The sequence below is a fragment of the Heloderma suspectum genome, chromosome 2 (genome assembly GCF_057233095.1).
Source record: "Heloderma suspectum isolate Gila_16-S chromosome 2, 16-S_ref, whole genome shotgun sequence".
Taxonomy (NCBI): Eukaryota; Metazoa; Chordata; class Lepidosauria; order Squamata; family Helodermatidae; genus Heloderma; species Heloderma suspectum.
In genome coordinates this window covers 366060603-366082009 of record NC_139459.1, presented here as the reverse complement: position 1 = coordinate 366082009, position 21407 = coordinate 366060603, and the positions used below count along the sequence as shown (strand labels likewise).

Genomic DNA, 21407 nt, shown 5'->3' with positions numbered 1-21407 from the left:
GTGCTATTGCACACAGGTGCTGCTTGTGGGCTTCTTGCCACAGACACCTCGTTGGCCACGGTGAGAAACAGGAAACTGGACTAGATGGACCTTTGCCTGATCCAACAGAGCTGTTCTTATGTTCCAAGCCCTGTTTCTAGGAGTATGTAATGATCTCAGAGGTGCTCTAGAGTTTTGTGCCCCCCTGCACAAGACACTTTTTTTAAAAAATTTAATTGGGATCCCACCTTTCTGCCAAAAAAATGACGTTCATGGTGGCTAGCAACAAAATCCAGATGAAAAACAAAACCTTAATTAAAACATGAAAAGAAATAAATTAAAAGGCCCCCAAAGAAAAGAAATAAATAGCATCCCACGAATTAAAACACACACACCCCCTCTAGCAACAGACCAGCTTGTATGCCAAAGGCCTGTCCGAATAACGGTATCTTTGCCTGCCGGAAGAAGGGCAACAGGGAGGACGCCAACGTAGCCTCTGTTTCCAGGAAGCAGACTGCCCAGTCTGCAACGAGGGTGTATTGCTGAGTTCCTTTTGCAAACCGCAGCCACCGCCACCAAATGTTATCTATGTACATCTCCTTCCCTGCGGTGAATGTGGAAGTGCAGGTGTTCATCATGGCAGTTTCCATAGGCACACCCCCGTGGAGAGTCCGAAATTGCAGGCAGCTGTGTTGATCCATATCAGCGGACCAGGAGCATCTCTGTTGTTGTTGTTCAGTCGTTCAGTTGTGTCCGACTCTTCGTGACCCCATGGACCATAGCACGCCAGGCCTTCCTGTCCTGCGCTCTCTCCCGGAGCGTGCTCAAGTTCATATTCATTGCATCCGTGATGCTATCTAGCCATCTCATCCTCTGCCGTCCCCTTCTCCTTTTGCCTTCAGTCTTTCCCAGCATCAGGGTCTTTTCCAGGGAGTTTTCTCTTCGCATTAGGTGGCCAAAATATTGGAGCTTCAGCTTCATTATCTGTCCTTCCAATGAGCACTCAGGGTTGATTTCCGTTAGGAAGGAGCATCTCTACACCAGCCTAAAATCCTGCATTTAAAACCGAGCTTTCTGCTGCCATTTTAAATGCAGGATCATGATAACTCCCCGTACACACAGTTCCCCCCTGCCTTTCCCCTCTGCCTTCCTCCCTTATCTGAGTCTTGCATACGTTTAATTATACAGCCACTAGATGGCGCTGTGGTCTAGCTCCTCTTATTGCCAGTTTTCCTCTTGCAGAGGGAACTCAAGGGAACTCAAGCGCTGTAATTTGATAGCTTATTATCTCCCGACCTCTTAAAAAATTGAATAAAGGTCATTTAGTGTGGGAGACACCCTGGAGGTTGACAACGTCATCTAAAGGACGTGCCTGCAAACTTCGGTGAGTAACCAGTCTCAAAAGCAGGATAAAAACTCTGTGTGAAAAAGCCCCACTTGTAGGAGTTTTCATCCAGAAAAAGCAGGACTTTTGTAAATTTAATGAGTCTTAATTGCTTGTTCAACACTAGGCCTCCCACAAATACTTTACATTACGACAGGAAACCCTGGGCTGGTTTGCAGGATCAACCCAGCCCACCATGGGCCTATCTGAGGGTTGTTTAAGCTTTGCGTGACCCACGCTGCCCGGGTTCTCATGAAAAGCCACGGTGCATGCAGGCCACAGCTTGCATATTCAAAATGGTGGCTGGTAGCTTAAATAAATCAGTCACGGTGGGCTTTGGCGATCGTGCGCACCTGGTCAATATACTGTTGCTGGGAAAATTCATTTTCCCTCCCACCTACTGAGAGGACTGCAGCCACGCTCAGAGGGAATTGTGAGATGGGCGGTGTTGGCAGAAGATGTCAGCATGCCTGCTAATGAAAAACCTCATCCCTGGTTCCACTACACTCCTCTTTCTCTTTCTCTCTCTGTCTTTTTCATTTTTCACATCAGGAACTGTTCCTCTTGCTAATCGGGAACAGGTCCCCACCTGACAGGCACACTCACACACAAAGAGGAAGAACAAAGGTGCAGGCAGGAGAAGTCCACACCAGGAAGCGGGGGCGTGAAGCCCAGTGAGGCACCAGAATGTGGAAGAGGATGGAGAACGCAACGGAGAAAGGCCCACAAATGAAAAACATTGACAGTGCTAGGGAGGTTCTGATTGGGGAAGGCCGCCGACCCCCTTGTGTTAAGCACGAAACTGTGGAGGAGCTGTCCCATCACTGGGAAACCCGGTGGCAGGAGGAGACCACACAGTCCCTTGGCAGAGGATGGGGGAGCACACCGACGCCTGAGGAGCCCAGGCCCTGGGATGACGCAAGGGCTTTCCTGGCCTCCTTTGAGCAAGTGGCGTCGGCGTGCCGCTGGCCTCGGGACAAGTGGGCGACCCTCCTCCTGCCGGCCCTCAGCGGAGAGGCCGAGGAGGCCTTCAGCGGCCTCAGCGCCCAGGACAGGGGAGACTACGGGAAGGTGAAGGCGGCCATCTTGGAAGGGGAGGCCATCTTGCGGGAGAGGCAGCGCCAGCACTTCCGGCAGTTCTGCTACCGGGACACAGAGGGGCCCAGAGGCGTTTACAGTCGACTCCGGGAGCTTTGCTGCCAGTGGCTGAGAGCCGAGAGACGCTCGAAGGAGGAGATCCTGGAGCTGCTGATCCTGGAGCAGTTCCTGACCGTCCTGCCCCCGGAAATGCAGCGCTGGGTCCGGGAACGGGGCCCAGAGTCCTGCGCACAGGCCGTGCTCCTGGCAGAGGTGTTTCTGCTGAGGCAGCAGGAGCCCAGCAGATGGAACGAGCAGGTGAGAGAGTTTGAGACTCACAGTCCAAATTCTACTGAATTCTGGCAATTCAGCTATATGTTGTTTTGCTGGTTTATTCTGCCAGGCGAGAGGAGTAGGGCGCTACACAGGAAAGGTATAGAAACCCCAGCAGGGAATCCTACTTAGGCACCCCACTTCTGAGGTTTCTCCAAGCATAGCCCGGGCACTTCGGAATGTATTTGAGTTATGTGTTTAAAAGATTTTAAACCTGTCTTTCAGATTGTAAAGCCACCCTCACAAGGTTGAGGGTGGCTTTACCGTTCGACCGTTCATGTGTAATGGCGCCAAATCGTGCGTTAATTAATTAACCCACGATTTGCCATGTCATGTGCCAGGCACATTCGGTAGCCTTTTTAAATATTCAAACCCCCGCCCCCCCCAATTGAGCCAATCAGGGGTTGCTACATGACATCCAAACCCGGACGCTATAGGTTAATCGTGGGTTAAACAACCCACAGTTAACCTAACTACTAGCTGTAAGTTAACTGTGGGCTGTTTAGCCCATGATTAACCTATAGTGTCCAGGTTTGGACATCACATAGCAACCCCTGGTTGGCCTGATGGGGGGGTTGAATGTTCAAAATGGCCACAGAAAGCAGCTGGCATGCACCATGCCAAATCATGGGTTACGTGCAAACCGGATCACAATTTCAAAAACACGAACATACAAATTACAATTAAACACACACACATACGCAGCAGCAGCTAATGATTTTAAACACCAAATCCAGACTAGAAAACATGTATCTTCAGAGTGGATTTCTTTTTTAAAAAGCTAACAGTAAGAAAGCCATACATAACTCCCTGGGCATTCCAAAGGTGTGGGACCACCACCAAGAAAGCCCTATCCTTAGGGGCTCTTGCTGGAGGACTAGAGAGTAGGGCCTCTCACATTTATCTTAATGCTTGAGCAGGCTCCTACAGGTGTAGGTGGTCCGTAGAATGTGGTCCCCCACCAGCACCCTGCTTTGAGCTCGGAAACTAATCAGCAGCCAATGGAATTGATGCAGAATGGGAGTAATATGAGCGGAATGCCTAGCTCCCACATGCATTTTACTTGCTGCATTCTCTACCATTCTGTTTTGGGACATTGTCCACCCTGAATGGTTTCTTCCCTGTTGTCTCCGGTGCAGGATCCGTTTGTGGAAGAGGCTGCAAATCCCCCTGAAGCAGGCCAGGTCCTGCCAGAAGCACAGAACAGGCAGCTGCTCTTCTGGGAGGCCAAGCGGGAAGAAGTTGTGAGCGCTTTAGGTAAGTGTGCATCGTGCTAGGGCTATTGGGATTTTATTAAATTCCTGAGGCAACTTTATTTCAGGAATCTAATAAATCAGGAATCTAATAAATCCACATGGTCCATTGAATGTAAGAACATAAGAGCATAAGAAGAGCCCTGCTGGATCAGACCAAGGGTCCCTCTCGTCCAGCATTCTGTTCACACAATGGCCCACCAGCTGTTGACCGGGAACCCACAAGCAGGGCATGAGCGCAACAGCACCCTCCCACCCATGTCCCCCAGCAACTGGTGTATATAGTCTCACTTCCTCTGATACTGGAGGCAGCATAGAGCCGTCAGGACTAGTAGCCATTGATCACCTCCTCCAGGAATTTGTCCAACCTCTTTTTAAAGCCATCCAAATTGGTGGCCATCACTACATCTTGTGGTAGCGAATTCCATAGTTTAACTCTGCGCTGCTGTGTCAGGAAATCCTTCCTTTTATCTGTCCTGAATCTCCCACCAATCAGCTTCATGGGATGACCCCTTTGGGTTCTAGGATTATGAGAGAGGGAGAAAAAGTATCCCTATCCACATTCTCCACACACTGATTTTGAGAATTATGCGGTATATACAAAACACCTCTTTATCAGAACTTTACATCTTTCTGGAACCTTCATCAGTTTCAATTGATTCTTCTCCCTGAATGAGGGGATAACCTTGAGTAAGGCCTCTGAGTCCTGGACCCAGCAGGGATGGATGGATGGATGGATGGATGGATAGATAGATATTTACAGTATAAATACTTTACATCAGTTCCTGTTAAAGATTGGCATAAAATCCTTAAAAATAGTAGCAGGTAGTGAAATTACAAGGATAATCTCTCCCTTTTTCCTCTGTTGTTTCCCTTTCTTATTATTGTTGCATTCATGTCCTGCTTGTGGGCTTTCCATTGAGACAGCTGGTTGGCCACTGTGTGAACCGGATGTAGGCCTTTGGTCTGCTGCGGCACAGCTCCTTATGTTCTTATAGCTCATATAGTTCTTATATTTTTCATAGCTGGGCCTGAAGTCAAGGATTTTTCTACACAGATTCCAAAATCAATAAGCAAAGTTATCACTATATTAGCTCATAGCATAGCATAGCCAAATCAGTATACAGGTCACATCCTGAATCTCTTGTTTCACCTCATAGGTGATGAGCCAATCTGCCAGGATGAAAGGGGTCATATTCCTCAGGAAGTGTATAAGCCAGTGCCACCAAAGCTTCCATCTCTGGGGAGAGTCAAGGCTGTCCAGTGTTGTGAGGAGAGACCACTGTTTGACAATCAGCAAAGACTAGAGAGAGAACTGGAAAACAACGCAGTGAAAAATGTTGCCAGTGTCCTTCCTTGTTTGGAAGGTGATTTTAATGGAGATGAAACTGAAGTCCAGAAAAGAATCCTACACAAGGAGGGACAAAACAAACGTATGAATCGTGAAGGATTTGTCCAAGAGAGTTCAGATGTTCTTCAGCCTCAAGTAATCCCCACAGGAGAAAAACTGTATAAGTGCACAGACTGTGGGAAAAGTTTCCATCACAGGTCAAACCTCACAGGACACAAGAGAATCCACACAGGAGAGAAGCCCTATACGTGCTCGGAATGTGGGAAAAGCTTCAGCCGTACCTCCAACCTTTTGGCCCATGAACGAATCCACTCAGGCGAGAAACCATTTAAGTGCTCAGACTGTGGGAAGAGGTTCAGCCAGAGCTCGAGTCTCTTGGTACATGAGAGAGTTCACACAGGAGAGAAACCATTTAAGTGCTCTGAGTGTGGGAAAAGCTTCAGCCGCAGCTCCATCTTCCGTGAACATAAGAAAATCCACACCGGAGAGAAGCCTTTTAAGTGTTCAGGCTGTGGGAAAAGCTTCAGCCGGAAGTGGTATCTTGTGGCACATGAGAGAATCCACACAGGAGAGAAGCCATATAAATGCTCCGACTGTGGGAAAAGTTTTTATCACAGCTCAAGTCTTCTGTCGCATGTACGAATCCACTTGGGAGAAAAAGCTCAGACTGCAAGGAAAAATACAATCCGGAGTCAAGCTTTATGTCATGTCCAAGGACCTATGGTTCAGGAGAGAAAAGAGCTCAAAAGTTCAGACTGTGGGAAAAGTTACATCTGGCTTTCTGATTTGTTGAACCCTAGGCCAATCCACACAGCAGGAGGAAAGCCCCGTAAGAATTTGGAAAATGAGGAAAATATTGGTCTGAGTTCAGAACTGACTTCATTCTCTCTTCATTGAGCAAATCAAAACTGAGGAACTGTCTGATCAGAGTAAGGTCATGTGTTACTAGGGATCAGAAAACAGAACCTGGATTCAAAAAAGTGTTCTGAATTAACTGAAGTTTTTTTTTAAAATTTCCATTAACAGTTGTTTACGTTGTTCTTCTGTTTTTTAATTGTACTAGTTATCACACTCTGTTCCTTCAGAGCTTTTTAAAAATGGGAATTATTCGTATTATTTGATAGGGGGATCTTGGAAGATCATATTTACTAATGTTGAAAATGCCCAATGTGAACCGTGGTGGAAACTTACCTTCTAAAAAAGCTTTCCCCAACTTTGAATGGTAATAACTTAGAAAGACCCCATTCTATCTATTTTAATTCTTCTCCACGCCCCATCCCCGCCACTCCTTCACCATTCCCAATTCCTTTTGTGTATGTGATGATTTATAGACTGTACGCCGTTGTATTCACGGATGCTGAACCTCTTTACCCTCCCAGGGTCGCCCAGAGGATTTATGGTAGGGCCAATGGTGGGGGCTTCCTACCAGAACCCATGAATCTGTGTACAAAGGTGGGGGACCACATGTGAGAATTACTGCATGCACAGACCACATGCATAAAGTCCACAGTACTTCCTTGTGATGTCTGCACCTTTATTTTTATCTCGTTCCACCATTTTCAGAAATCATTTCTGCATCTCCCATTTTCCACCTTTTTCATGTACTTATCGTATGATAAATCAATGGTTTGGGACCAAATTACTTGAATGACTGCCTTCCCCATACCAGCCTGGCTGCACTTTAAGAGCAGCAACAGAGGCCTTTCTCCTTTGCTCACCTTTGAGGGCAGTTAGCTGGGCAAGTACATGGGGGGGGGGCTTTTAGGGCAGTGGCGCCACACCTCTGGAACTGGTGACCATTGAGGGTCGGTCAGTCCCCAACATTGCAAGCTTTTAGGAAAGCTCTGAAAACTTAGTTGTTTACTCTGGCTTCCCCTGATAGTGCGTGTGTGTGTGTTTTATTGTTTTTTTAATGAAATTCTATCAGTCTGTTTTATTGTTGTAACCTGCCTTGGGAGGGCTACTGCCCTGAGAGGCAGCCTAGAAATGTTTAAATAAATAAATAAGTACCAGCTGCTCTGTATGAGAGACGTCAAGTGTTGCATCTCTGATTCCATACTAGCAAGCATTTCCCAGCTCCTCAGGAATTGTATTTAGTACTTTCTTGGCACACACTGCCAAATACTCATCCTGACTACACCAGAACATGGAGGACATGAATTTTCTTTGTTGACAGAGGGATTGTGAGGTGTTGTGTTTTGCTCCAAAACGTCTCCTGCCTTCTCTTCAGAGGCCTCACAAATCTTTGTTCAGTACGCGGCGAGTGCCGTCGGACACCATGGTGTGCCAGGCCGCCGCATGTGCTGGCATGGGGAACCTCATTAAGCCTGATGCATTAGCTGAGCTGGGAATTAAATATATCAACTGAGTTGGTCAGCAAGGATTGTTTTACTAGTACAGTCCTAGACATTAGGTCAGCAAGAATCGCTTTTGTTTATCCTAGCATATTCTTAGACCCTTGGTCACAAGGAACTGCTTTTACTCATTCTAGTACATTCTTAGATTTGGTTGCTAAAGGGAAGGAGCGAAGTTTTGAGTGAGTCACCTATTGCCTTATTTGTACATAAGAGAAGCACTGTACCATAAAGTGCATTAGCCAATCAGAGGAAGGGGCTTTGTCTGTATAGCTTATAAATATATTGCCTTGGGCAATGCCCAGGGCCAGCCTTGTTTTCAGCATTAGCCGCTTGCTGGAGTGTTTGCAAACAATAGAACTGTGTTGGACCCAGCCTGAGCATGACTCGTTTTCTTGGGGAAATTGACTGCCTCCAAGGGAAGCTGAACTGCCCCTTGTGCAACAATTTACTGGCGAGCTTGTCAGGAGAACCCTTGGACCACCCTAGGGTCAGACAACAAGACCGGCGAGGCGTTCGTAAAGTACGCGCCAGACGACATTGGAATCCGTCACAGCGTCGGGACCATGAGTCGGGACACCCGGGAGGTTAAAGGCTCTCTTCTGTGATTTCAGTCATGCCAGTGACGGTCTTCTAAAAGGCGCCCAAGGAATTGTGGAAGGAGTGAGTATACTGTATTGAAACTAGAATCACTGTTGGGTGGGAATAAGCGTGCCTCCGGTCAAGACGCCCCGAGACCGACGCAAGGGGAAACCTTGTGACCGTCGACCTCCTGAACACAAGTGGGCCGAAGGTCACATGCCTCCCTGTTAGTATCCCAGCACATATGTCTGGGTGGTGATTCATCATGGGTTCAGGTAGCTCCCAAGTAGAAAACTCACCGACTCCATTAGGATATATGTTAAGGAATTTAGCAAGTTTAAGGGTGAATATGGAATAAAAATTATAAAAGAGAAACTGATAACTTTTTGTCAACTTAAATGGCCTACTTTTGGTGTAGAGTGGCCAGATGTAGGATCATTTGATCCTGCACTGGTTGCCTCTGTTCACATTGTTGTGATGAGGGATGGTCATTGGGACCAGTTTCCATACATAGATTGTTGGTTGGGGCAGTGCAGAGTCCACTAAAACCTTGGGTCCTGAAGTACAACAAGGGAATATGTGTAAAGAAACTTATGTTACAAAGGGAACCCGGAGGCAGTAAGTCCAAAAAGGTCCCTGTGTTAGAATACCTAGAGGAGGCACCAAATCTTACTTGGTCCCAGCCATGCCCGTTTGATGAGCCAGATAGTCCAGAGAGCCCAGAAGAAGAAGAAGATGAAACATCTAATGCCATTGCCTCGGTCCTGTCATCACCTCCCCAACTTAGCCCCCAAGTGGGTCCACCGCCATATGTCCCACTACGACCTGGCTCAGACTTAGAGCCTCCCATCTTTATATGGAAGGAGCCCGAGAGGATGGAACCTCGGACCACCAGAACCCCAGATCCGAATTATCAGTGTCCCATGAGAGAGGCTCCCAATTCTGAAGGAGGAACTATGTTTGTATATGCCCCCTTCACCACTTCAGATTTGTTTAATTGGAAGAACCAGATCCCTCCTTTAGAGATGACCCTGAAAAGATGCAGAATCTTTTTAGAACCATTGGCCAGACCCACCGCCCCACTTGGGCAGATGTCCAGATGATGCTACACACCTTTTTGACAGCCAAAGAAAAACGCCTGGTAGTTGGAGCGGCCAATATGATTGTGGAGGAGCGGGTTGGGCAGGGACAAGGGGTGGAAGATCTGGTCCTGAGGGAAGATCCAGTGAGGCCATCAGGATTGTGGAACCCCCAGTCAGACCCAGGAAGAGACCGACACAGAGAGTATTTAAATATCATAGAAGCCATGGGTAAGGCAGTACCTCGTACCCATAATCTGTCCAAATTGTATGATATGAAGCAAGAGAAGGATGAAAGGCTCTCCGCGTTTTTAGAAAGATTGTTTGAAGCCTTTAAGAAGTTTAGCGATATGAATCCTGAGGCGGTGGAGAATCAACGAATGGTGAATGTGATGTTTATTGGCCAGCCAAGTGAGGATATCTGTCGCAAGCTCCAGAAGATTGATGGTGTCCAGGGAAAGCCCCTGTCTGAGCTGGTTGCGATTGCTTACAAGGTCCACAACAATCGGGAAAGAGCCCAGGAGAAACGCCTAGAGAAAAGGGAAGAAAAGAGGGGGGCGAAACAAATGGCTCTCTTGGCAGCTGCCCTAGAGGAAAGAAGACTTGATCAGAAGAAAGATGAGAGAAAAAAGAAGGGGTGGCCCCAAATAGATGAATGTGCCTATTGCAGAAAAAAAGGACATTAAAAGAAGGATTGCCCCAAGCTGAAGGAAGGCTCAGGAGGACGCCAGATGAGGGTGGAAACCTCCAGAGAAGATTCTAGCTGAAGGAGACTGGGATCTAAGGCCACCGCCCTATGGGCAAACGCCCAGAAGGATCCTGTAGTTAAAATGAGGGTTGGTGGCAGGGACTACGAAGCTGTGGTGGACACTGGAGCTACATTTTCCATGACCCCCGAAACATCTCCTTCTGTTACAAGTAGTGGAAAGCATGTGACCATAGAAGGAATAGAGGGAAGAAAGGTCAAACTGCCAGTATGTAAGCCTCTCCTCACAAAGGTTGAAGGAAATTATTTCCTTTGTTGTCTCCCCATCTTGCCCCATTTGTTGTCTTCCCATCTTGCCCCATTGCCTTGATTGGACGTGACTTTTTAACCAAGCTCCAAGCTGAAATTTATTTTCAAGGAGATCAGATTGTTGTGAAATTGACAGTGAAACAAGGGTCCAACTATCAAATGGCATTACAGGGGGAAAAGAGTCACCCCAACAAGACCCAGCGGTGCCTAGAAGGCGTGGATTCAGTAGTTTGGGCAAATGGGACGCCTGCCAGAGCGAGGGAAGTGGAACCTGTGCAGATGAAGTTGAAGGAAGGTGAGACACCCGTGCGTGTTCGGCAATATCCCCTCAAACTCTCCACCCGCCGAGGTTTGAAGCCTTTGATTGAGAAATTTAAGAGGTATGGCTGGCTAATAGGAGGATCATCCCCCTTCAACACCCCCATAATCGGAATTCCGAAGGCAAATGGGACCTCTTTTCGTCTGGTCCAAGACTTACAGGCCATAAACGGGAAGGTCCTAACTGAACATCCTACAGTGCCAAATCCACACACGATCCTCACACAGGTACCTGGGGAAGCTGCTATATTTACGGTGCTAGATTTGAAAGATGCTTTCTTCTCAATTCCCCTACATGAGGATAGTCAAAAGTTGTTTGACTTCAAGTGGGAAGACACTGATACCCAGTACAAGACCCAGCTCCTTTGGACTGTCTTGCCCCAGGGGTTCATCTCCGCTCCCCATATTTTTGGGTCCACCCTTCAAAAGGACTTAGTTGAGTGGAGGGGAGCCAACCCTGAAGTTGCCTTGTTACAATATGTGGATGATTTACTTGTGGCCAGCCCTAACCTTGAGGCTGGGAAACGCACCACAATATCCCTCCTGAAAGTGTTGGGCACAAAGGGATATAATGTGTTGCGTGAAAAGGCTCAGATTTGTCAGGCCAAGGTGACTTTCTTGGGGTATGCGATATCACAGGGAGAAAGGACCCTGAGTAAAGATCGAATAAGAGTCATACAAGAGATGCCCAAGCTGACAGGGCCGAAAGAACTTAGGGCTTTTCTGGGGCTGACAGGGTTCTGCCGGATGTGGATCCCCGATGATGGGGGAAAGGCTAAGCCATTGTATGAGTCCTTGACGAAAAAAGGCCTGTCTGAGTGGAAATGGACACAGGAAAAACAACATGTCTTTGACCTCTTAAAATTGGCTCTCTTATAACCCCCCGCCTTGGCCATTCCCAACGACCAAAAGCCCTATAGACTGTATGTTTATGAAAACAAGGGAATTGCCTCGGGAGTACTAACTCAGCCTATGGGTCTGACCTGGAGGCCGGTGGGCTACTACTTGAAGGTTTTGGACCCAGTGGCCAAAGGGTGGCCAGCCGATTTGAGGGTAGTGGCAGCAACAGCCCTCCCTAGTGAAAAAGGCTCAGAAAATAGTAATGGGAGCCCGAATGGAGGTCTGTACCCCTCATGGAGTGCCACAAGTCCTCAATCATGGTGGAGGAAATTTTTTGAACCCATCTTGACAGTCTAGGTATGAAATATTTCTGCTCTCAAACCCCGATCTGACCTTTAAACACACTACAGCATTGAACCCAGCTACTTTACTGCCTGCAGGGGAAGGAGTAACAGAGCATGATTGCTTAGAAACTTTGGACCGGACTGTCTTGATTCAATCTGATTTGAGTGATGAACCTCTACCTGAGGAAATACTCAAGAGGAGTATTTTATAGATGGATCCAGCTGTGTAAAACAAGGAAAAAGGTATATGGGTTGTGCTGTAGTCACACTAACCAATGTTGTATGAAAAGAAAAACTGCCTACCTCATGGTCTGCACAGGCGGCAGAATTAACAGCCCTAACTCGAGCCTTGGAATTAGGCAAGGACAAAGAAATTAACGTTTATACTGACTCTCGTTATGCTTTTAGTGTTGTGCATGCCCATGGCCAATTATAGAAAGGAAGGGGATTCCTTACAGCTTCAGGGCAAAGAGTGGCCCATGGCCCACAAATAGTGGCCTTCTTGGATGCACTTAAACTGCCTAAAAGGGTAGCTATAGTACATGTGAAGGCACACAGGAAGGCAGCTAGTGAGAGCCAGAGAAAGAGAAATGCGTTAGCAGATGCTGCTAAGGAGGCGGCACAGATGAAGGAAGAAGATTCAGTCATCCAAGCACCTAGCTTGGAAATCCCTCTCTATTTGGAGGACCGTGGTGCAAGGTACACCTCTGAGGAGGACAGGGTGGCAGAAGAGATGGTTATGCCGTTACCTGGTGTATTGGTGTTTTAGGAAAATGGAGATGGTGCTGTGAAGTTGATTGTAGCAGCAGTGCAAATTATTAAAGGCTAGAGAGGGTTGTTTTTGTGTGTGTAGCTTTAAGAGAACCTGCCATTTTTAGTTCTTGCAGGAGGCCCAAATGGAGCCTCTTCTCATCTCTCTCTTAGTGCAGGCCTTGGAGCTGAGATGGTATGCTGGTGATCTGGTACGAAACAGGTTAAATAATTTTGCTCTGGAGAGGCTACTTCAAACTGAAGATGGCTAATTTGATCTGCAATGGTTGAATGATGCGAATGAGGGTTTTAGGGAGACCTAAAAGACCCCAGGCATATATTCCAGACCCCTGACCCATGGGCAAGAACACTTGGAAGTTTTGATTCTATGCTAATGGGTGTTAGGGCATTATAACACCTCTAACTAAGGGTGTTTCTACATTAAGCAACCCCCCCCCCCCAAAAAAAAACCCACATCCTTTCTGGAGCTTCCTGCTTTCAGTTTCTTTGCAGGTTTACACAGCAACCACGTGATTTGAACTAAGGGAGTGCCTTCCTCCCTCCCTAATTAAATTTTTGACAAAAAAATTGCAAAATCGGAGAGGAGGAATGGCCAAACGCATAATCCAGTATTATGGCCCAGCTACCTAGGAGTCCAATGTCGTGGGCCGTGACCCCACTTATCTTACAAATAGAATCATAGAATAGTAGGGTTGGAAGGGGCCTACAAGGCCATCGAGTCCAACCCCCCTGCTCAATGCAGGAATCCAAGTCAGAGCATCCCTGACAGATGGCTGTCCAGCCTCGTCTTGAAGGCCTCCAGTGTGGGAGAGCCCACCACCTCCCCAGGTAATTGGTTCCATTGCCGTATTGCTCTGACACTCAGGAAGTTTTTCCTGATGTTCAGCTGGAATCTGGCTTCCTGTAACCTGAGCCCATCATTCCGTGTCCTGCACTCTGGGTTGATCAAGAAGAGATCCTGGCCTTCTTCTCTGTGACAACCTTTCAAGTACTTGAAGAGCGCTATCCTATCTCCCCTCAGTCTTCTCTTCTCAAGGCTAAACATGCCCAGTTCTTTCAGTCTCTCTTCATAGTGTTGCAGAACCCAGAGTCAGAGAGACCACGGAGTGAAGGAAAAAGAGATTCTTTATTTAACGTGCGGGCTTAAGGCTGGAATCATTTCCAAAGAGCCAGAAGCCCCGAAATACATCAGCACATTGGTTTTATAGACATTGTGACACATATGAAATGGCTCCTCCTCCCCCTCCCGCGTGGGGTTGCAGTCCTCAACATTTCTTCTCTTAGCACCATTGTTTATAATACAAGAACTGGGTTATAGGGTAGCCATGATAAGGAGAGAACAGAAGAGAACAGCAGAGAACAAGATATACAATTGTATGACCTTTGACAAGATAAGGAATTCCTGTGTCTCGTCAGCTTACAACAATATATTCAAGGGAGAAAGAGCTCAGCAAGAACATGAAGCATGAGACTGCATGAGGCTACTTAGTCTGACCCCTGATATGGCTGCTACATTCCCCCCTTAAATGCATAATTTAATTACAATTATAGCATTTCTGATAACTATACAAAGCCTTTTGTGACATACATATTACTTAGCCTCTTGTTGGGCTATTAGAGCGTAGAGGGCAGCAGTTTTACTAGCTGAGACATAAAACAGATTGGTTAAACAGCGCATAAGACAAGGAACGCAGAGACATAACAGTACTTTTATGAACAACACTGGTAGAATTAGGATGAACAATGCTTCAAGCCAGCTAAGATCTGGAAGCCAAGGGGTTAACTAATTGAGCTAATTGTTTTGTCTTATTGTTTTGTTAGCTACTATATTGTGCAGCTTGTTGATCTGTTTATCTACAGCATTGCCATTATCAGTTAAGTTAAAACAACAGAGCTTTTGGTGCGTCTCACAACTTAAATGATGAAGAAGGAAGAGGTAATCTCTACCAGCTCTATTTTCTAGAACTGCACCTCTTAGATCACGCAACTCTTTATTTAACAATGACAATGATCGTGAGGTGGCATTTATGCTTTTGGCTAAGCTGCAAGCTAACCGGTTGATCTCCAGACCATCAGCCAAGGCTAAACTGGAACCCCAACCAGTGACATTGCTAAGGCCAATTTTTCTGAGTCAGAATATAACTGCACATGACTATTACAATTTTTAATTAGTTGGAGTGCTTGAGGCTTCCGTCGACGGATTTTCTCGGGCCACAGGGGAAGAATTGGCACCAGTTCAATTGGCGGCTGAGGCAACATGGGTGGTTATTAGACAAGTTGGCAGGAATGAATGACCAAGTGCGGGAACTACATGTCTAACACCATCCATGAGGCAAAAGTATGTGGGCATCATTAAAATATATGTTTTGAATTTTATTACAGTGGAAGGGGGCCAGGGATAGCTTTATATTTTCTGGAAAATTTTTGACAATTAAGCATTCGTGCACACGTAGCATTTGTTTCAGCAATGATGGGGGTGCGTAGAGTGAACTCTGTAGGGGGTAGGATCTTGCAACCACGCCCCAATTAGTATTTTGGGAATAAGTTAAATTTACACCATAAACTCTTAACATGGTATCTTTTTGAATTTTCCTAGGATGTCTACAGACAGGTATTAGGCAAGAGCTAATAAGCCTGTTTGCAGGTATACTTCTTGGCAAACAAAAACGTTTTACTTTCGTGATGTTAGCCAGGTGAAGCCAGTAATTATCAGCAAATCACTGGGACAAACTTCTTCTTCCAGGGGCAGACCCCCCTTTTTGCACCTTATTAAGGAGACACAATGCAACACTACTAACACTACAACACGCATGTTTGATCTTCTTTGGGATCTGACCGTACGCTGGGCAGCTATTCACCTGGCAAGCTGCAGTAGGGTCTAGTCCCCTTCTTTAATTCTCCAGTTGCAGGTCTGACAGTACGCAGGGGGACAGTTTCCCGGTGTGTCCACAGTAAGGTCTAGCCTGAGTCTTCTTACTGCTTTTTTAGAATGATTTTTAAAGGATTTTCAGGATTTCTGTTTACAGTCTACTTTCCCCCACTCGCTCTCTTGACTCGTGTCCAATGTATCCAGGGTTTAATTCTAGCTGCTTTCATAGCTGCGGGGGTGGAAAGTATGACAGTTTTCAGTCCTCTCTATCTGGGAGTAAAAGGGTTATTTTTCCCTCTTTAACTCATACTTTAACTCTTGGTTGGAAAGGATGAACTTCTGTGATGGGAATGGCTTATTTTTTAAGACAAAGCGACGCTGGGCTTGAAGAACTTTGCTCAGTGTTTGGACTTCTTGTTTAAGGCTAACGTTTGCTTGCTCTTGATGCTGCTCCACTGTCAATTATGAAGCCAATGTCACAGCCCCTCTCAGTCAATGTCACGGCCCCTCTCAAGCTGTCTCCCTCTTCACCCATTCTGGCCCCTTTGGTTTTCTCCTTTGTGTATTTGATTTATTTTATTTGGGCATTCATGCCACTAATGTCCATCTTGTCCATACTGGTTCTTTTTTAAGAATCTTCTGCCTCTGCCGGGTCTTCTTCTTTTCTTTTTTCGTTTACGTCTTCTTGGGCCTCTGGGTCGAGGGGGGTGTACTGGTGATAGGCATCTGAAAGACGCTCCAAGTACGCTCTGGGGCCTCGGTGGCACCTTGCAGCACTTTAGACACGTTGGTCATATTAACTGACTTCTTTATACCTGCCTTTACGGCTTTTAACAGCAGGGTTTGATACTGGGTGAGGCGCTCTAGCCCCACTTGTGTTTTGGGATTCCAGCGGGGGGGGGGGGGGGGCTTTACTTACAAGGAGACTTTATTGGGTAACTTACAGCACACAGGCGTACTTAATGGTTGGATCAGACAGCTTCTCTGAACCACGAACTATTGGGCTAAATGGGTTTTATACCATACATGTTACCCATGAGGCAACACAACACTAGCAAGCATTTTCAGCATAGGCTAGAAGTGTTTGGTTCTCAGGCACAGCTTCCTGTAAACAACTTCACTTCCCAAAGTGCTTGATAACACTTTTATTCATTAGTATGGGAAGACAAATTTTTTCTCTTTCTTTTGCTTTCTTTTTGCTGATCTGCCTGTATTGCAGATCATGTTTCAAACTTTTTACATAAAACTTTCTGCTCCATGCACCAGCCTTGTCTCTTTATTTGTCTAAGTTAAACTCACTTACTTAAACCTTTCTGCCTTACACTAGTCCCAATGACACACATTTGGGATAGGCTCTTCTTCTCCTTCTAGTTACATTTTCTTCATCTTAAAGAACTATTACATTATTGTGGCTACTTTACCCCAGGTAATAAGCTCCAGGCACAATCAGCTGCTTTTAATTTACCCTGGGGGCAACTATGGCCACGCTTCTTTTCTACAAATGTTTTTTTTCTTTGCCTCTTGCCTTTTCTTTTTTCTTTTTTCTCCCTTCTCTATCTGTCTTCTACTTTCTCTATTTCCTTCTTTTCTACTTGCCTTTTCTTTTTTCTTTTCGTCATCCATCAGGAACCACACTTAGTATCATTTGGAGTTGCAACTAACACTAATCTGCAAATATCACATATATTTTATGATATCTAAGAAATCATAAAATATACACAACAAACTTTTTCTGCAATTTAACACAATGAATGGAAAACACTTTTTGCATGGTAAGGCATGATGGAGCAGATCCAGCAATCATACTGCTCTTCTGGCTGAAAGCTCAGGGCCCATTAAAATCAAGGGACGGGCATACTCACACACGCAAAGAGTTCTAGGTCACCATTTTTGCATCGGCAACTCTATGCTGCATGAATTCTAGCAGAAGGAAATCTAAAAGTCATAGATCAAACTCAGCCTGCTGTACACTGAGCTGACTACAAACACAGACACACGGTCCACAGCGATGAGAGTTCAAGTTTATCAAAAGCTTCACAGTACTGTCCATGGCAAGTCTTTGACAATTTAAAATTTTAGTTCATGTGCAGAGTGTCTCTAAAAAGCCCAGATGATGATGGAGGCAAACAGAGAAGGCTCTGGGCAATGAAGATACGATGCCTCCAGCAAAGGCTCTCCACTTTTGCATCAGTTTAAAAAGGGAAAGTGTGGCCCTACACCCCTTCTGACAGACAAGGGCCTTTAACTTTTTAGCAAGGCCTCTGTCTAAACAGAGAGGCACAGCTCAGCTCTCTAGCCGTGACGCTTTAACTTGGGCAACTCTTCTGTAAATTTTATTCTACTTCTGTCAGGTTCTCACAGACATTTTAAAAACTTAACTCTTTTTTTTTCTCTTCTAACCTGGTACACGAAAGCACTGAAACACTGAGTGCTGAAACTAAGGACGCTGGGGGGGTGATGGGCATCGCCTTATACTTGCATTTTTCAGGCAGCCATTAATCTTCAGGGAGGCGGTGGGGTGATTTGCAGGACTTCAAAGGCAAGCTTCTCAGTTTGTTTGTATTTGTAAATCCCAAGCTCAAAACAGGACATGATGAGGTACAGGGCAGCCAAATTCTTGCTTTGGCACGGGCAACAAATAACTCGGGTCAGCTTTCTTCGCTGGGGTCTCAAACAGGAAAACAGTCTTAATTTAAAGTTGTAACATCACTGACAGTGTCAGCCAGCCAGCTACACAGATCTCATTGTTTTTTAAGACAGTTGCTCCAATATCTTCTTTTCTTCTCAATCAGGTTGGGTCTCCCGGCTTACACAGTTTATTGCAGCTTTCAGGAGCATGGTAGTAGCGTGATTTTGGCTTGGCCAGGAACATGCTGTCTGGTTTCTCGGTCTCTTCAGCACACACACTTAGGCAGTGTAACACTGGACACTTAAATCAGTGAGATTTCTTCATTGCAGGGAATCCCACGGCAAAAGCTTAATGGTTACGCTCTTCAGAAATCATATAGCCGATGGTCAGTAGCTACAGGCTCTATGCAATTCTAACACAGTTCAAAGCTAAACACGGTTACCTTGACAGAGATCTTCAACGTGGTCTCTCCGCTTCATTCTGCTTTGGGCCAGTCTTATGGCACACTTTTCACTCGAAGAGGGGTCTAGCCTGTGCTCTGGGGGCTGATTCTTCACCTTTATTCTCCATTTTGCGCCTTAATCTTCTGGGTCTTCATTTTCAGTTTCCATTTCTTATGGATTTCATCTCAATTAGGCGAGGTGATGATGTTGCACAACTCAGAACGTTGTGGGCAATTTTCCTGGCCCCCCCCTCAGCGCGCTAGGCTATCAGCTACTTCTTCGGCCTTACACTCTCACACTCCCACGCTTTCTTAAAAGCCAGACTGTCCTGCAACGTTTTTCTAATTAACAGCCTCAGATCTTGTTCTTTTTTTCCTCTCAGCTCGACCTTGAGCTTTTTGCTGTTTTCTCTCTCTATTCTGAATCTTTTTTTAAAAAAACCTTTTTCCTTCTTTGTTTGACATACATCTCAAGGGGGTGCAAGTCTTGAGCAGTAGACGAGCTCGCCTCCTCTTTTTTGTGAGAACACATCTTTTTAAGGGTCACTGCCGATTTTATTAAATCTTCTGCTCAACACTTCAATTCTTCAGTTTCTTTTATTAATGCTGATTGAGGTGTAAGAGGGGAACCTCCCGATCCCGTAGAGATGAAAGTCTCGGCAGACAATATCTGGGAGTTGAGGTCCGTAGCTCAAATCGGCGAATTACTGCTGGTGGGGCTTAAAACTGATGGCGACAGTTCTAAGTCAAAGCGAGGGGCAATGCCTCTGTAGGGGGGATGGCAGGGGCTCAGGAGCCACAGGATCTGGATCTCGACGGGGCGGTCTCACAGTAACACGGGCCCGTGGTGGAAGCAGGGCATAAGCAGGTGGAAACGCCGTTAGCTCTGCCAGATCTTCACACGGGACTTCTAACACTGGTTGTAATTTCTTTTTGGCCAATTTTTCTTTTCTGAGCACCAAAACTTTTGCCTGGGATTCTAGGCATTTCTTTAGCCATGGAGGAGAAGCGCGGACTATGGAATCTCACGAGTTTATGTAGGGAAATTGGTCGGGGTGCCCAGGTCTCCCAACCACAATGGCATATACACGGCTGATTTTGCTGGGCTCTAAAGAGCCTTTAGTAGGCCATCCTACACCAAAAGACGGCCACTCTATTTTACACAAAGTCTGCAACCGTTGAGGATTCATGGGGGGGTCCCCATAATCTCCACTAAAACCTTTCTTAAAATTTGCTAGCATACATCCCAAGGGGGTGCAAGGTTTGCTTCCCCCACCACCTATAGCCTCCCTCCTAAATTGAAGACAGACACAATTAAGGAATGGGAATTGGTCAGTGAGTAAGGGGTCTCACTGGCCGACACAAGAGGATTTTACACACCACGCACTTTGCTACTGGCCTGGGCACCTGGACGGTCAACGGTATGCGTCAGAAACCGCAGTAGCCACTCACACAATCATCAATCTCTCCACTGCATCCATATGTCCCTGCCACCCACTTTTCCCACTTTTTACCAGAGCAGAAAGCGGCTTCCCCAGCTTCCTCAGCTTCCTACTGAGTACTGGCGTGCTGGGTACTGGCGCCCACTCGGGGGTGTGATCAGGCCCCCCTTCTACCCGCAAGGAGTAGGTTCTTTTGTATACGTATACCACCAACACTGACCTTCTTCATAAGGCGGGGCCCTCTTTTTTTCTGCCCAGTGGCCTTTCTCCCTAAAGGCGGGGCCCTCTTTTTCCCATATACTTGCCTTTCTCCTGAAGGCTTCCAATGTGGATTTCAGCTCAGTTGCAGCTACGATACAGGCAGGGCTCAAGTTCCTTCCTCCGCTTCCCAAGGTTCTCTTGCTGCTCGCTGCTGTTTGGGCGATCCCGGTGCAGGCTTTCTCCCATTCACTCGACAAAAAGGTCGGGGGCGCCAAGAAAGGGAGGCATGCGCCGAGCTCGTCTTCCCGGTGCGGCGATCAAGAGCAGGCAAATGCCACCTGTCTGGCTCAGAGCCTGCCAGATCCGAGTCACGGCACCATTTATGTTGCAGAACCCAGAATCAGAGAGACTACGGAGTGAAGGAAAAAGAGATTCTTTATCTAACGCGCGGGCTTAAGGCTGGAATCATTTCCAAAGAGCCAGAAGCCGCAAAATACATCAGCACATTGGTTTTATAGACATTGTGACACATATGAAATGGCTCCTCCTCCCCCTCCCGCGTGGGGTTGCAGTCCTCAACATTTTTTCTTTTAGCACCATTGTTTATAATACAAGAACTGGGTTATAGGGTAGCCATGATAAGGAGAGAACAGAAGAGAACAGCAGAGAACAAGATATACAATTGTATGACCTTTGACAAGATAAGGAATTCCTGTGTCTCGTCAGCTTACAACAATATATTCAAGGGAGAAAGAGCTCAGCAAGAACATGAAGCATGAGACTGCATGAGGCTACTTAGTCTGACCCCCGATATGGCTGCTACAATAGGGCTTTGTTTCCAGTCCCCTGATCATCTTTGTTGCCCTCCTCTGAACCCTCTCCAGTTTGTCTGCATCCTTCTTAAAGTGTGGCGCCCAGAACTGGACACAGTACTCCAGATGAGGCCTAACCAGTGCTGAGTAGAGGGGAACTAGTACTTCCCGGGATTTGAAAGCTATGATTCTATTAATGCAGCCCAAAGTAGCATTGGCCTTTTTTGCAGCCACATCACATTGTTGGCTCATATTCAGCTTGTGATCGTCAACAATTCCAAGATCCTTCTCGCTTGTAGTGTTGTTGAGCCACGTATCCCCCATCTTGTAAC

At 46.4% G+C, this 21407-nt stretch overlaps 2 protein-coding genes across 8 annotated transcripts in view; one reads left to right on the top strand and one right to left on the bottom strand.

Annotated features, from left to right (window-relative positions):
* LOC146355874 (uncharacterized) overlaps positions 1-21407 on the bottom strand; it is a 79808-nt gene that overhangs the window by 52223 nt on the left and 6178 nt on the right. For 4 of the 7 annotated variants that reach the window (XR_014787224.1, XR_014787222.1, XR_014787223.1 and 1 more), the window contains exon 3: positions 20368-20672. The gene's annotated coding sequence lies outside the window, so the exon portion shown is untranslated. Of the gene's footprint in view, positions 1-3304; positions 6045-10053; positions 20673-21407 lie in introns of those variants that run through there. The other 3 variants (XR_014787225.1, XR_014787220.1, XR_014787226.1) reach the window with 3 other exon arrangements.
* LOC146355875 (uncharacterized) lies at positions 1821-10054 on the top strand. Its single transcript, XM_084830848.1, has 3 exons — positions 1821-2758; positions 3913-4030; positions 5187-10054. The coding sequence occupies exons 1-3, from the start codon at positions 2051-2053 to the stop codon at positions 6272-6274; spliced, it is 1914 nt and encodes a 637-aa protein (XP_084686974.1). The 5' UTR covers positions 1821-2050; the 3' UTR covers positions 6275-10054.